At 44.1% G+C, this 14,839-nt stretch overlaps 1 protein-coding gene across 4 annotated transcripts in view; it reads left to right on the plus strand.

The window, feature by feature from the left end:
- Positions 1-370: 370 nt before the first annotated feature.
- The window catches only part of LOC111174638 (histone-arginine methyltransferase CARM1-like), a 286,474-nt gene continuing 272,005 nt past the window's right edge, over positions 371-14,839 (plus strand). The window contains exon 1 of one of the 4 annotated variants that reach the window (XM_089913251.1): positions 371-846. In XM_089913251.1, the coding sequence (XP_089769377.1) occupies positions 669-846 (178 nt within the window). In that variant the 5' untranslated portion in view covers positions 371-668. The remainder of the gene's footprint in view (positions 847-14,839) is intronic. The other 3 variants (XM_022573594.2, XM_089913253.1, XM_089913252.1) reach the window with 3 other exon arrangements.

Consider the following 14,839-nt stretch of genomic DNA (forward strand, 5'->3'; position numbering starts at 1 on the left):
CCGACTCACGTCTAGCGAAATGGTTCACAATCCAGCAGCGAGTACGTTTTCAATTCCGATTTAGGTGATGGGAGATGAACGTGATCATCCGGGACCAGCCAGTCGCAAGAGTGTCCCCGGGCTTCCCCGCCGCCTGGCTGCTACTGCCGGGACCCTGTCAATGAGTAAAGAGCTCGGTACTTGGGACGGCTGTTCACACGTGAGCGCGAGGAGCCCCAGAACCCGCCCGAGAGCCAGTGGCCACCCAGAAGAAGCTCGGGCCGCGGCCATTTCCAAACCGACGCCCACGCCCGCCGAGCGGTACCAGCGAACAGCAGGTGTCACCCTTCTGCTTACAAACCCCAACTGCCTCCAGGTGCCTCGCGTGCTCTCTAAACTTGTGCGTTCGGAGCCACGGCCCCGTGGGATGGCTGCACCCTCCCGCGCAGCTACCGCGCGGCCCTGTGTGCCGGGGGTCGCCACGTGGCAGCGGCAGCCGGACACCGGCTGTTGCGAGCGGATGCGCAAGGGGGCGGGGGCGGCCCCAGCCGGCGGACGAAGAGCGAACTCGCGGCGGAGGTGAGGAAGGTGCGGCGCTTCCAAGTCCCTCCCCTTCCCGCGGCGGGTTCTGGGCGCACGGAGCAGTGCGGGGCGGCGCCGCTCGGGCTTGTGGTAGAGGCGCTCGCACCATGGCTGACGCTCCCGCTCCCGTCCGGATCCCGGCGCGCCGGCACTACCGTGTGCAACTGCGCTTCGTCACCGAGGAGCAGCTCTTCGCTGCGGGGCCGCTCTCGCTTCCCAACCCGAAGTCTCTGCGGCTGGAGGTGCACCCGGCAGGGGAGGAGGCGGATGCGACGGTGACTGACGGTGAGGTACTGGCGCGACCCACGCACGCGAGTCGCGCTCGGAAGTGGCGGACCCTGGCGCGTGCGTGGGAGGGGGGCGCGGGGTGCGGTCCTCGTGGCCCTGAGCAGGTGTGCGCCCCCTCCGCACGACAGCTCGCCGGGGGGAAGTGCGGGGCTACCTCGCCTGTGCTGAAGAGGCCCAGATGGATCTAATTGTGTCTGACTGCGCTCAGAGAAACTTTGGCGCTCGGGCAGACAGGCTCTGCGAACTAGTCTCGGCCATAACTTATAGGTTGTCCAAAGTGAGGCGCGTGATTTCCTCGCCGGGAACCTATGTCTCCTTCCTTCCAGGCCTCGCTCCCTTTCCGAGGCAGTGGGCCACCTTCCAGCCTGAAGCTCTCTTGAGGGTGAAGTTCTGGGTGTAGGAAGGACTGAGCCGGGTGTGCAGCAGTCTGAGCCCCTGGGGCGGCTTGTGTGGTGTCTACCAGGCATTAGTTTTTGGTTCAGAAGGTGACCTTTATCAAGGACATGCAAGTGCAGCCCCCTGGGTTCCTCGAGCCGAGCAGTGGGTATATTAAAGGAATGCTGCTAATCTTTGTGGGATCCCGGACCTTTTTGAGAATTCGAGGAAACGTCTAGAACGTGGCCCCAGAAAATGTGTATACTTGCGCACCAAACTTTGCATATAAATATGAGGGGGTCACATCTCTTTCCTGCAGCTCATATTAAGTACCCGGTCCTAATACGTGTAGGGAATAGAGCCTGAGGCAGCTGCAAGTCTTTTAGGACTCCTCAGGTTTCTTCCGACCCTAACTTCTAAGGCGCTGTGTAGAGTTTAAAGTGTTCTGCGTTGTGGTTTGGTTCCAGTGGGAATTTAAAGTACTGACCTCCTGCTCAGTGATAATTAGGATACCGATTCACTGCTGCATCTCTAAGGCCTTAGAACAGATCCAGGCACATAGTTGGCACTCAAAAATTGCTTGTTGTAGAGTAAAAGAAACCCTTCACGTGTGTCTTCTCCCTTTACTCTAGGCTGGGATAGGGAGGTTTGGGTCTTTAAACATTAAACATCATTTGACCAGTATTTTAGGAAGCCTGAGGTTGGGCAAGAGATCAAAAGCCTTACTCAGCAGCTCATTGCTTTCTCTTTTGGAAAGGAGAAGAAAAGAGAAGTAGATTTCAGTGTTGCTCCTGGGAATTCTGAAACTCAGGGTGCCAGAAAAAGAGTTCAGTTTGCCTGTTACGGTAATTTTGTTTAATCTGTAGCCATACATAGAGAGAAACAGAAGAGCAGATTTGAGATATACATGGTACTTGCTGTCCTGTGGCTTTTCCACAAAAGTGCCTTAAAAGAAGAAATATTAGAGGTTCAAGGTGACTGAAGTTGTAGACTCCCCAGAGCACACCCAGTGCCTGGCCTATGAGGATATAATTATCTTACAGAGAGGAGTAAGTTTCCCCCGGTGTAGCACATCAAGTCTGGAGATGACCTGTGTGGTATGTATTAAAGCAAATTAATGGAAATAAAAAGAATAATTAAAGCTAAGGCAAGCAGTCATTGCCACAAGATTTTGACTGAATTCCTTGGGAAAGATTCACTCACAAAAAAGCAGAGAACTCGCTCTCCTAACAGCTTGAGTCCTAACATGCATTCTGTATATGAACACAGTTACTAAGGTTTGCCACTTTTTTATGGAGAGTTTTTGGAGAACAATTCTGGAGTTTTTTTTAAAAGTAGCTCATTTTACTATATAACCAACTGAGACTCCTGTGGATGGTGAGCAGAGGTGAGCAGGCAGAGCAGCTTACAAACAAATCCTAATGAACTATTAGAAGAAACATTCTATTGTACTCAAATAATGTACATTTAGTAGCAGCATTTTGAAAGGGTAGAATTTCTCCTGGAATAAAGATCGGCCCAAATTCTTTAATGGATTATAAGAAAGGGCCTAAGCAATGTACCATTAGAAAACTGTATAGTTTCTTAACTCATATCTAGAATTAGTTATTAAACAAGTAGATTCTGGAGTAACACTGCCTGGACCCTTTTATAACTGTGCTACATTTAGCAAAACTTTCATCCTACTTAACTTCAGTTTTTTCATTTGTAAAATAATACACATGTGTTATGATAATACACATGTTATGCGGATCAAATAGAAGGATGCAAACACCATGCTTGATACAATACCTGGCATATATTAAGAGATCAGTAAGTGTTGACTGTTTTCAATAATATTATTGAATTATTGAATAATTATTGAATAATATTATGTCTTGTCCCCAAAACAATAGTTTTCTCAGGCTGTTCTGAGGAATAGCTAGGCTGTATTTTTGTGAAGATGTTTCAAAGGAAGCTTAATGAAATCTGATAATAGCTTGGAAAAATCTTTTAGATTCCTGGCCTCAATAGTTTGTCACGTAAAGAATGGAACAGAACAAGACAAATCAGTTTATTTTCAATCCCTCCAAAATTGACAGTGATTTTATGAGGGGAACATACCAGGGGATACAGCCAGTAATGTGCTCTAGCTTGTGGAGTCTGGGAAGACATTCATCTATTCCTTTTTTCCTTAACAATTTTTTGAGCCCCTTTCCTACCAGGAGCCTGCCTGCATGCTTAGTTCATCCTCCTATCCCCAGAGCCTTCCACAGTACACACAAGGCATCAATAAATGTTTCTTGAGCGAGTCAGTGATTTAATTCAAGAATTTTTAAATCTTGCTAAAATGAGAATTAAAATACTGAGTACTGAGAGTGCAGGCTCTGAGTTGTCTCCCAAATGATTAAGACACTGGCTTCACTTACAGTCTAGAAGGATGTTTTAAAATATAGTGAGTTAACAGACAATCGGAGGTATAGTAAGGTCAACAGATCAGGAGCCAATTGCCGTTGAAAAGATAGTTTGTTACTCAGTTCTCAAGAGAAGAGGGCACAGCATGGTGGGGCGGGGGGGGGGTGAAGAGAAGCGCTGGAGTCCATCAGGAGGCGGGGGAGCTGGGGAGCTGTGGGCAGGAGCCTTCGCCGTGCTTTCTGTGGGAAGGAATGGCTGAGGCCGGGTGGGCAGGTGTAGATTGGCTAGTTTGAACAATTCCAGTGGATTCTGGTGCATACACGCTCTCCCTAGTGGTCGGGTATCTGGCCCTGGGGTGATGAGGGCAAGTGGATAGTGGCCCAGAGTGTGACGGCCCAATAAAGCAGGTGGTTGGAGTGTGGGCTTTGGATTGGTTGGATTATATTTGAAAAGTGTGCTTGCAGGTTTGTTGTTTACTGTCTTTAGGAATTGGTTTACCCTGGGAGGGGCACTCTCTCCCGGCATCAGCAAGGCCCCTAATGTCAAAGCCTCAGAATACAAAACGAAAAGACATGGTTAATACAAGGGAGAATCAGAATACAAGGGAATTAATAAGTATATAGGGTGGGGCTGGGTCCTGCTGGGAGAGGAGGGTGGCTGCAGGTAGGAAGGGCTTGTGAGTCAGGAGTTGAGTTCAGGTGATGGGGAAGAATATACATTGTTTTCATACCTCAAGTGTATTAAAGAACTGGGACAGGGAGGGGAACCAAAAAAAAGTGGGGAATGAGGCTGCTTCTTCTTCACTCCTTTCTCCAGGGTCTCTGTAAGCCCCGTGCTGTGGGTCTGGGGGAGGAAATTAAGAGCTGAGACTGTATTGTGCAAAGGCTAAAGGCAGAGTGGATCTCCAGGAGAAAAGAGAGAACTTTTCCTCCCTTCCTCAGTTTAGAGTTGTCTTTTAGTTAATCTGGAAGAGTTTGGAAAATATGTAAATAAGCCACACTGATAATCCAGTATAAAAATGCAGTGGTTTTTGTCTCTGAGAGGTTGTGAGAGGATGCTAGGTCTTTTGTCCCCTCATGGTTGCTCATCTCATTAGAGGAGGGAGAAGAAACGTCAGAGAAGCATATCCTTTGTATCACATGGGAGGACTAATTTTCCTTCATTCAGTCTGTGATAAAAGTGTTAGTAAACTGAGGTCTAGGGACAGAATCTGGAAGTCAGTCCCCTATGTATGACATGAGCATTAATTACTTTTCATTCCAAAAATATTTATTGAACATCTGTTCTGTGCTGATCACTGTATGGGCAATACAGGGGCTAGATAAAGACCCAGCTGTGTGGAACTCATGTTTTAATTGGGAGAAGACAGTAGCCAAAGACACAGCAAGGTAATTTCAGATTGAGGTAAATGTTTTAAAGAAAACGAACAGAATGAAAAAACAGAGACATTGAGAGGAAGGCTGATTTAGAGAGTGTGGTCAGGGAAGGCCTCTCTGAGGAAGTAATCTTTGATCTGAGACAGGAAGGATGAAAAGAGCCAGCTAAGCACCGGGCTGGAGGAAAACTATCACAGGCCAAGAGAACAGCAGGTGGAAAGGCCCTGGAGCTAGAAGGAGCTGGTGTGTTTGAGATGGCCAGTGTAGCTGATGCTTGTTAAGGGGGAGGGGGAGGAACGTAAGTTAAAGTTAGCGTCACAGTTATTACTGGAGCATAACAAGCTACCTCTGTGACTTAAAATAACTATTTTATAATGCTCCCAGACAGACTCTGTGGGTTAAGAAACCAGGCAGGGAGTGGCTGGGTGATTCCTTTGCTCCTTGTGGCATTGACAGGTTACTCCTTGGCACACAGCTGGTGGCCAGCCTGGCCTGGGGGATCTAGGAAGGCTTCCTTCACCTGGGTTTGCATCTGGGCTGGTGTGATGCTTAATTTTGCTTGTTAATTTGGGTGGGCCATGTGCCCAGATATCTGGTCAAACATTATTCTGGATGTTTCTGTGAGGGTGTTTTGGGATGAGGTTAATATTTAAATTGGTGACTTTGAGGAAAGCAGATTCCCCCCCCGCCCCCGAATGTGGTGGGCCTCATCAAATCAGTTGAAGGCCTTAATAGATGAAAGACCGATCTTCCCTGAGCAAGAAAGAATTCTGCCAGTAGATGGCCTTTGGACATGAACTAGAATGCTGAGGCTTTCAGTATGGAGACTACAGGTGACCTCTGCATATGGCGTGGCTTCCTCCTGCATGGTTTCTTCACGCTGGGGCTTTCTACCAGGGAGACTTCTGGCTCCAAGTGGGAATTTTCCAGCACACAAAGCAGAAGCTGCATTCCTTTTTGTGATGCATGCATGGGAGTCAGTTGACATCACCTGTGTCGTGCTCTATTGGTCAAAGCATTTATTAACCTGCTCAGGCTCAAAGGGAGAGGATGTAGACCCCGCCTCTTTATGGGAGGAGTATCAAAGAATTTGGGGGCAGTGTTTTAAAACTGCCAGTTAGACCATCTGGGTCATGTAGGGTGTAACACACACACACTCACACACTCTCACACTCACATTCTCACTAATGGGGTTTTGCAGGAACTACAATAACAGCCTTCTTCATCACAATTACTGAAAAAGCTGGTAGAGGGCATGGGCTTGGATGTATACCACAGTGGGCTTTCTCATTCTTCTCTTATAAATTGAACTTGCTCCCACTTGGGGTGAGCACCCCATAGAATAACTTTTCTCCAAGCAGCAGACCAAGAAGCAAGCAGGGAGGGGGCCGGAGTGAGCAGGTCCTATCCTGCTCCCAAAGGCACAAATCAGAGAACCCTGTGGGAGACAGGGCGAGGGTGGGGAGGGAGGCTAGACTCCTCACTGGGGCACAGCATTTCTCAGTGGGGCACAAATAACATTTGTGCTGGGGACGTTCTTCCTTGTGAGAAACACTGCAGCGTGGTTAGCACCCTGCGCCCCGCCTCTCATACCCCAGTTTCCGTCACAGTGAAGAGCAGTCTTCTCGCGCGCTAGTGGCGCTTCCGTCACGTGGACACATGAGGGAGGAGCAATGCAGAACTCCCCCTCCTGCCTGCCCCAGCAGTCACAAATGCAGCACACCCTAACACGCCTCCATCTAAACTATTTGGAAAACAACTACATATTTCTCTAGCACAGTAGCCTCTCCCCCAAACAGTAGTATTCCTTCTGTTCACGGGCACATCTGACCTTGCTGCTGTTTGATCCTAGCAACTATCTCGATATTGTTGCCCTGAAGAGTTGTTTGAAGATGTGAAATACCGTCAGAATCCTGCCCAGTAACTCCTTTCTTCATTGTTATTTTACCAGAAGCAGTGCTCTCATGATTTCATTATAGCTTTCCAAGGAAGATATTTAATGCAGTGAAACTGAGGCTTTCAGCTAGACCTGGTTTTGTGTTCCAGCATTATGGGATGTATACCAGTGAAGAAAAAGCGTTTCCTTCCTCTGTCAGGCAGTAACGGTACCTCGAACGGATGACAAATGGAAAACCGTTCAAGGCCCTTGTGCATCTGAGTCTAAAGACACCAGAAGTGGAAATAGATGAAGAGACTTGTTTTCCTGGCCAAATAAAGACCCTTTAAGATCCCTTTCCTCCCCCGTTTTCAATAGTCTTACTAAACTGTGGTCTGTGATCAGTACCAATGAGTAAACTAGTCCAAAGACAGGCAATCCACTGATTAATACTTAGTGCCCCGGGAAGAGAAAAGAGGCATGGGGATCTCGTGCATAAACTGTAGATAGCATAGTTGCCCGTAATTTTCAGAATTGTTATTCAAAACAAAGAGGTTGTTGAAGGGGAAGAAAAGCAATATCACTGACGTCATATTTGTGCTTTGTGTTGTGACTGGCCACAGGATATTGGAAGTAGATAATTACTTGAAAAGATGACGCTTATAAAAATGTATCAGATTAGAACCATCCTGATGATGAAACTCCTTCTGTACCTCCTTTCCCCCTCCTGTGGTCACAGGTGATGTACACTCTTAACCCTGGCACACTGGAGCATGTGGAGTGCGTTCTGTCGTCAGTAGCCTCCTCCTCCCAGGATTTTCCTCCCTTGTAAATCCCCGGTGCCTGGGAGCCTTCCCCACACCCCTCACTTCCCTCTCTATTTTGCCAGGGTTTCACCCCGAAGATTTGTGGGTAAAAGCTGAGGAGGTTAGGTTTTTCCAGTGCATTAGCATTTTAATAGGGACAGATTCCTTGCTCACTGGAACGCCCTTATATTCTTGAATAAGGTCTTTTTTTTCAGGTCTGAGAGATGGCTGGGTATCCCAGATCACTTTTTAATTATTATATTTACCTCCATTTAGCTAAGCTACTCCTTCGTGGTAGGTTCTACACGCGTTATCTCTAGCCTCACAGTGACCTGGAGGGTAAATAATATTTATTTACCCTTATTTTATTGGTCCCTTATTTTATTGGTCCATTTTGTTCCAGGTATATTGTCCTCAAAACCTGAGCACCTTCCCCTTTCCATGATACCATCTTGTGTTTAGCTACCCGGTCTTTAGCCTGTGATAAAGTTGGATGTCTAGCTGCAAACCCATAGGATGAGAAAACACTTGCTTGTTGCTTGGAGGGAGCTGGATTCTTCAATGAGCTTAGAAACCTGAGGGAGCGGGTAGAGTGGCTGATAGTATTGTTCTTGGCGTATTTTAGACAGAAATGAGGTTTCCTGAATTCCAGGCCAGCCATCTAAATAAAATTCTGTGACCCTTTTTTGTTAATTGCTTCTCACCATTTGAACCTCTGTTTTATGATAAGGCTGGTGAGGTGGTTGGATCAACCAGATCAGATTCCCCCATTTACTGGCTCCATGACCTTGGGTAGGTTTACTGGCTCCATGACCTTGGGTAGGTTTACTGGCTCCATGACCTTGGGTAGGTTTACTGGTTCCATGACCTTGGGTAGGTTTACTGGCTCCATGACCCTGGGTAGGTTTACTGGCTTCATGACTTTGGGTAGGTTTACTGAACCTGCCTGAACCTTGGTTTTCTCTCCTGGAAGCTGAGATAAGTTTTACCTCATAAAGTTATGGGGAAAATAAACAGAATAATAAAAAGTGGAAAAATTCAAAATGACTTCAGTTAATTTCCAAAGTAAATGGAGTCAAAGTTATCAGATAAAAATAATGCAAAGATATTTGACAAGCAGTTGTAAAGCTAAGCTGCCACTTTTGTGGAGCTTACATTCTAGCACCATTCAGAAAGCGTCAGGATTCTTTGTCTGTGCTGGACTTCCTGCAGGACTGTTGGAGGACATGTATATTTTGTGATTGCAATAGATTCATTGTGTATAGTTGTCTTTCATATTCAGAACATGGCTAACTCTCTGCTGTCAACCTCTCTGCTGACGGATCTTTTCTCAGGGCCTTTTTATGTGCTGTTCCTTCTGCTTGAAATGCTGTTCCATGTCCACATCCCCATCCCAGCCCTTTGTGCATTTGGGTCCTTCTCATCCTTTAGTTTGAAAGTTATGTTTCTCACCAGGCTAAGTGCCCACTGTTCTTACTGCCTCCACCGCCATTTAGCTCAGCCCTCTCGCTTTCATAGCAATTATCACAATGTGTAGTGAGGGACTTTAAAATAGTTACTCACTCTTCGTTAAAACTGAAATTGGAATCACAGGCCACAATCACAGGAGTATTGAGTGAGAAACCTTGAGAAGAAGGGAAGAGGTTGGCCCCAATGCTTTTGAGAATGTGAGGAGAAGGTTGAAGCATATTTTCCAGTTAGGAACCATGAAGGCATAAAGAATAAAGAGCACTTGTCAGGTCAGGTGGAAGGACTATTTGGATCAGAGCTACGCGTATTCTGAATTTTGTCATCATGAAATTGAGTTCCTGGCCAGTCTCTTTGTGAAGGGGAAAAAAAGTCTCCCATGATATTTTGTTTTTAACTATAGAAAGTTTATTGTTATCTCCTGGGAAACATAAGTCGACCTTGAGGGTCTTACGACTACTGAAAAGCTTATTTAACATGTTTGCTATGAGAAATTGTATCTACTTACTATATGTTGGTTTTAGAAACTTGCATTTGTTAGAATGTTTGTTGTAGAAAATCGAGTCTGTTCACCTGGTTGTGTTGTGCACAGCAGCACTGTGATGAATAGGTTACTAACTTTCCTCGGTAATGCTCCGCATATCAGTGGTGGGAATTAATTTCATTTATTGGTTAATGCAGTTCGTATTTACTGCTCATGAGCCAGGCACTGTCCAAGGTGCTGGGCAGGTAGCAGGGTATTAGTTATCTATTGCTGAGTAACAAATAACCACCAACCCAGTGGCTTAAAAACACACACTGCTTGTCTTACTGTTTCTAGGGTCAGGAGTCTTGGCATGGCTTAGCAGGGTCCTCTGCTCAGGATCTCTCAGAGCTGCAGTCAAGGCGCTGCTTGTGCCGAGGTCTCATGTAAAGATTTGACCGGGGAGGGATCCTCTCCTAAGCCCACTTGTGTGGGTTATTGGCATAATTCAATCCATCAGTCGTTGTTCACTGAGGGCCTTGATTCCTTGTGGCCCATTTGCAGGAGGTCCCCTCCAGTTCCTCCATACATGGGCTGCCCAACATGGTAACTCGTGTCATCAAGGCCAGTAAGAGAGAAAGGAGTCTGACAGCAAGATGAAATTCTCAGTCTTTTGTAACCTAATCATGCAGGTGACAGCCATGCCCTTTGTCGTAGTCTGTCAGCCAGTAGGCCATTCCACACCCGATGGGAGAGAGTTCCATAGTGGCATGAATACCAGGAAGCAGGGACCATTGAGGGCCATCTCAGAGTCTGCCTGTCACAAGGAATGACTAAAACAAAGTCACTGCTTTTACCAAGCATACATTCCAGTACCAGTCAGAAAGCATCAGTGTCTTTGTCTCTTCTGGACTTGCTGTGGACCTGTGTGAAGAGAATATATTTGTGCTTCTAACACAAATTGCTAAACACCAGGTGAAGAATCCTGCTTTTTAAAATTAGTTATCGCATATAGTCCTGCCGTGAAGCTCTCAGGGAGTTTGCTGCTCAATTGTAGAGCTGAAGCACATATCTCAAAGTATAGGAGATCTCTCAACAGAGCTTCGCTGATCGATGGAACAGAAAATCAGTTCCAGTGTGCTTTTGGCTTGTAGGTCCTTTGCTTTGCTTTGGATAGCTGGATGGCAGAGGCCCATATTTATGATTAAGGCAGATCCTGTTGTGGGAACCTTTGTTTAGTTTTTAGTCAGCTTTACTTCATCATGACTTCATTTCTTTGTCTGGAAGGCTTAGCTCGCTTTTCTTCTTTGCAGGAATGCAGGGAAGAGATTATTGAAAATAAAATTTGCCTTGTGTTTAGGTTCAGACACGGAAGCATTTTTATGAAGTCACTCCCAGGGGAGACTGAGTGAGCTGCTGTTTCAAATACAGGAAATTACAGTGAAGTTTTATAGAGTGAAACAAAGAAGTTAGGACAAGATGGGAAAAGAGAAAGAAAGAAGGAACAGTGGATGGATTGGTGGATGGATAGAAGGGAGGGAGGGAAGAAGAAAGGAAGCTAGAGTGCTCACTGTGGGTTTATTGTATCTTAGGGGATAAACAACTGGTTCACTCCAGCAATACTATTTTCTATACTAGCCATATTTTCTGTACTAGCCACGTTTTATTTCATTATCTAAAATATATTTCACAAACTTTGACATTTACACAGTCATGGGTTTAGAACGTATATTTTAAAAGACATGGAGGGACTTCCCTGGTGGTGCAGTGGTTAAGAATCTGCCTGCCAGTGCAGGAGACACGGGTTTGAGCCCTGGTCCAGGAAGATCCCACATGCCGCAGAGTAACTAAGCCCGTGCGCCACAACTACTGAGCCTGCGCTCTTAGCCCTCAAGCCAGAACTACTGAGCCCACGTGCCACAACTCCTGAAGCCTGTGTGCTTAGAGCCCGTGCGCCACAACTACTGAGCCTGCGCTCTTAGCCCTCAAGCCAGAACTACTGAGCCCACGTGCCACAACTCCTGAAGCCTGTGTGCTTAGAGCCCGTGCTCTGCAATGAGAAGCCACTGCAATGAGAAGCCTGCACACTGCAACAAAGAGTAGCCCCCGCTTGCCATAACTAGAGAAAGCCCATGCGCAGCAGCGATGAAGACCCAACGCAGCCAAAAAAAAAAAAAAAAAGAAGACATGGAGATAGATAGTGGACAGGGTTGAGAGAATACCTACGTCTTGAATCGTGGGTATCAGAAAATAAAAGATGAATGAAAATCCGTAAATTAGGGCAGGGAAGAGGAATGTGAATCTAAATTTTATGCATTGCTGTCAGCCTAACCAAGTCCAACTAATGACACTGCAGATCCCAAGGTATTTATAAATATTGCAAATTAATGGGAGATGGCCTGCTACACTTGGAAAAAGACTGAGGCACATAGCAAAAGTCTCTTATTGGATAGTTGTTTACCATGTATCTGCTCCCTAACATTTCTGCTTTTTCTTTTTGTCTCATATTTTTTTCACTTTCAGTTAGTTAACTATGTGGCGGAGGGGGGGGATTTCTTCTTTTTTGGACAGACATGTACATGTAAGTCTTCTGTGATTCTGAGATGCCCAGCCTTCCTATGTTATTTGGGGCATGAGATTATATGCTCTAATTTACTAGAGAATTAATAAACATGTTTTGGGGTATGTATCATGACAAGGGTAGAGAACTCTCATAGCTGACAGTCATTAGAAGTATTTTATGTGGTGGTACAACATTATTAAGTATTTTAATTTGCGGAGTAGTTGAGGTAATGGTGATGGTATAAACCTCAATATCCCAACATATCCTCTTCCCAAAACAAAAATAACAAGAAGAAATAAAACTCATGTTCTCAGCATAACAAGAAGATGAAAACTGTCCAAACTTCAAAATACCTGCAACTGCAAAAATAAACATGGAGTCTCAGTGAGTTCTCTCTCATCCTCCTGCTGTGTGCCCTTATAGGTTACAAGGGCAGTCCCTGAAAAGTTGCATAAAATAGAGAAGGAAGAACTTGTAGCAGGCCTCATATTGATCTAAAGCTATCACCGTAACAAGGAAGTCCACTCTAAGAGTGAAAATTCTGGAAAGAAAAAAGGTGATGTTGTAGATCAGGAAAATGACAATAGGAAAGAAACTTAAATTGCAAACAGTGTGTCAAGAAGCAATTTTGGAAAGGTAACACTTCAGGAGAAGAGAAGAAGTTATAACAGGAGAGGCACCCTTAGGAAGCCACATGTTGCAGAGAAATAAAAGAAAGCACATTTGTGATCCTACAAGGCAAAAGAAGAAAGAAAAGGACAAACAACCCCACCCCTTCAGCCTTGTTCCCAAACAAACAAAAAACAGTGGGCAGAAGAACTGAATAGACATGTCTCCAAAGAGGAAGTGCAGATGGCCAACGGGCACATGAAAAGATGCTCAACATTGCTAATGATCAGGGAAATGCAAATCAAAACCACAGTGAGATATCACCTCACACCTATCAGAATGACTATCATCAAAAAGAATACAAATAACAAATGTTGGCGAGGATGTAGAGAAAAGGGAACCCTCCTACACTGTTGGTGGGAATGTAAATTGGTACAGCCACTGTGGAAAATAGTATGGAGGTTTCTCAAAAAACTAAAAATAGAACTACCATATGATCCAGCATTTTCACTCCTGGGTATATGTCGAAAAACAAACAAGAACACTAATTTAAAAGACGCATGCATCCCAGTGTTCATAGCAGCATTATTTACAATTGCCAAGGTATGGGAGCAACCTAAGTGTCCATCAACAGATGAATGAATAAAGAAAATGTATATATATACAATGAAATACTACTTATCCATAAAAGAATAAAAAAACTTTGCCATTTGCAGCAACATAGATGGACTTGGAGGGCATTGTGCTAAGTGAAATAAGTCAAACCAAGAAAGACAAATACTGTAGGATATCATTTATATGTGGAATCTAAAAAAATTACAACAAACTAGTGAATAAAACAAAAATGAAGCAGACTCAGAGATACAGAGAAGAAACTAGTGGTTACCAGTGGGGAGAGGGGAGGGGGTGGGGGGCGAATATAGGGGTAGGGGAAAAAAAAGGTTGTTATTTTGGAAAATTGTAAAGCACTATAGAATTTAAAGAATCTTTCAATAAAAAATTAAAAATAATTTAAAAAGCCATCCAGTAAATCTACCACATTTTAGTACCCTGATAGAAGAGTGTACTCTTAAAGTAGGCATCTCTTAAACCACTCCAAGCCACCTGTACATAGAAATGCAGAGGTGTGAACAGTCTTCATTTGTATGTAACTACCTTAAAAATATAGCAGGAAGTGAGAAGCAAATTAAATCAACTGATGAAATTTCTACCAACTAAATGAAATAAAATAAAATATTCTCAAATAAACTTTTGAGGATTTGAAAAAACAAACATTTGAAGCAGAAATTTAAAAACCAATAGTAGACCAATAATAGAATAATAACCAATGAAGACTAATTTAAAAAATTCCCTAAGGTATCTGAGACTCAGATGAAAACCTAATAAGAGCATTAAAGAAAGTCAGGAAAATACCAAGAGAATGAAAAATGATATTGAAAAAGAAATAGAAAGGTAAGAGAGAAAGTATTTGAAATGCAATGTAGGCAAAGATGATCCAATTAGGTATAACTGGATTCCCTGAAAAAAGATACACAAAACAGTGGAACAGAATTAATATTTAAAACTATAATTAAAAAATCCTTATTTCTTGCAAGTAAAAGGTCAGAATCTACATATTAAAAAGGCTTACTAGATATCAGAGAATATTGACCCATAACAACTAACTCTGAGACCTATCTCAGTAAAATAGATTATATAAAGCTTTTTTAAAAAGTCCTTAGAGTTACATGGCAAAAAGATAAAATATCTTACAAAGGTATTTGCGTGGCTTTAGACATTCAAAAACAACATAATATTTGTTTTTAAAAAACAAAATACAAAGTACGTCAGCAGTAGAACAGCATTGTCATGTTTTTTACATCGGCAAGAACTCAGGAATTTGTAACCAGGACCCTTCTTGTGTATCTGTCAGACTCCCACTAACACATGAGGAGATGAGCTTCAGAAGGGCTGGTGATGAGAATTTAATGTATTTCATTGTACATCTAACACTAAAAATGGGGATGAGGATAGAGAAATCTGTTATATTTGTTACATGTTAAAGTAGTGATTAGAAGAAAA

The sequence above is a fragment of the Delphinapterus leucas genome, chromosome 6, assembly GCF_059928025.1.
Source record: "Delphinapterus leucas isolate spDelLeu-1000000601 "Yukka" chromosome 6, BTC_Dleu_Yukka2, whole genome shotgun sequence".
NCBI classification, from domain to species: domain Eukaryota; kingdom Metazoa; phylum Chordata; class Mammalia; order Artiodactyla; family Monodontidae; genus Delphinapterus; species Delphinapterus leucas.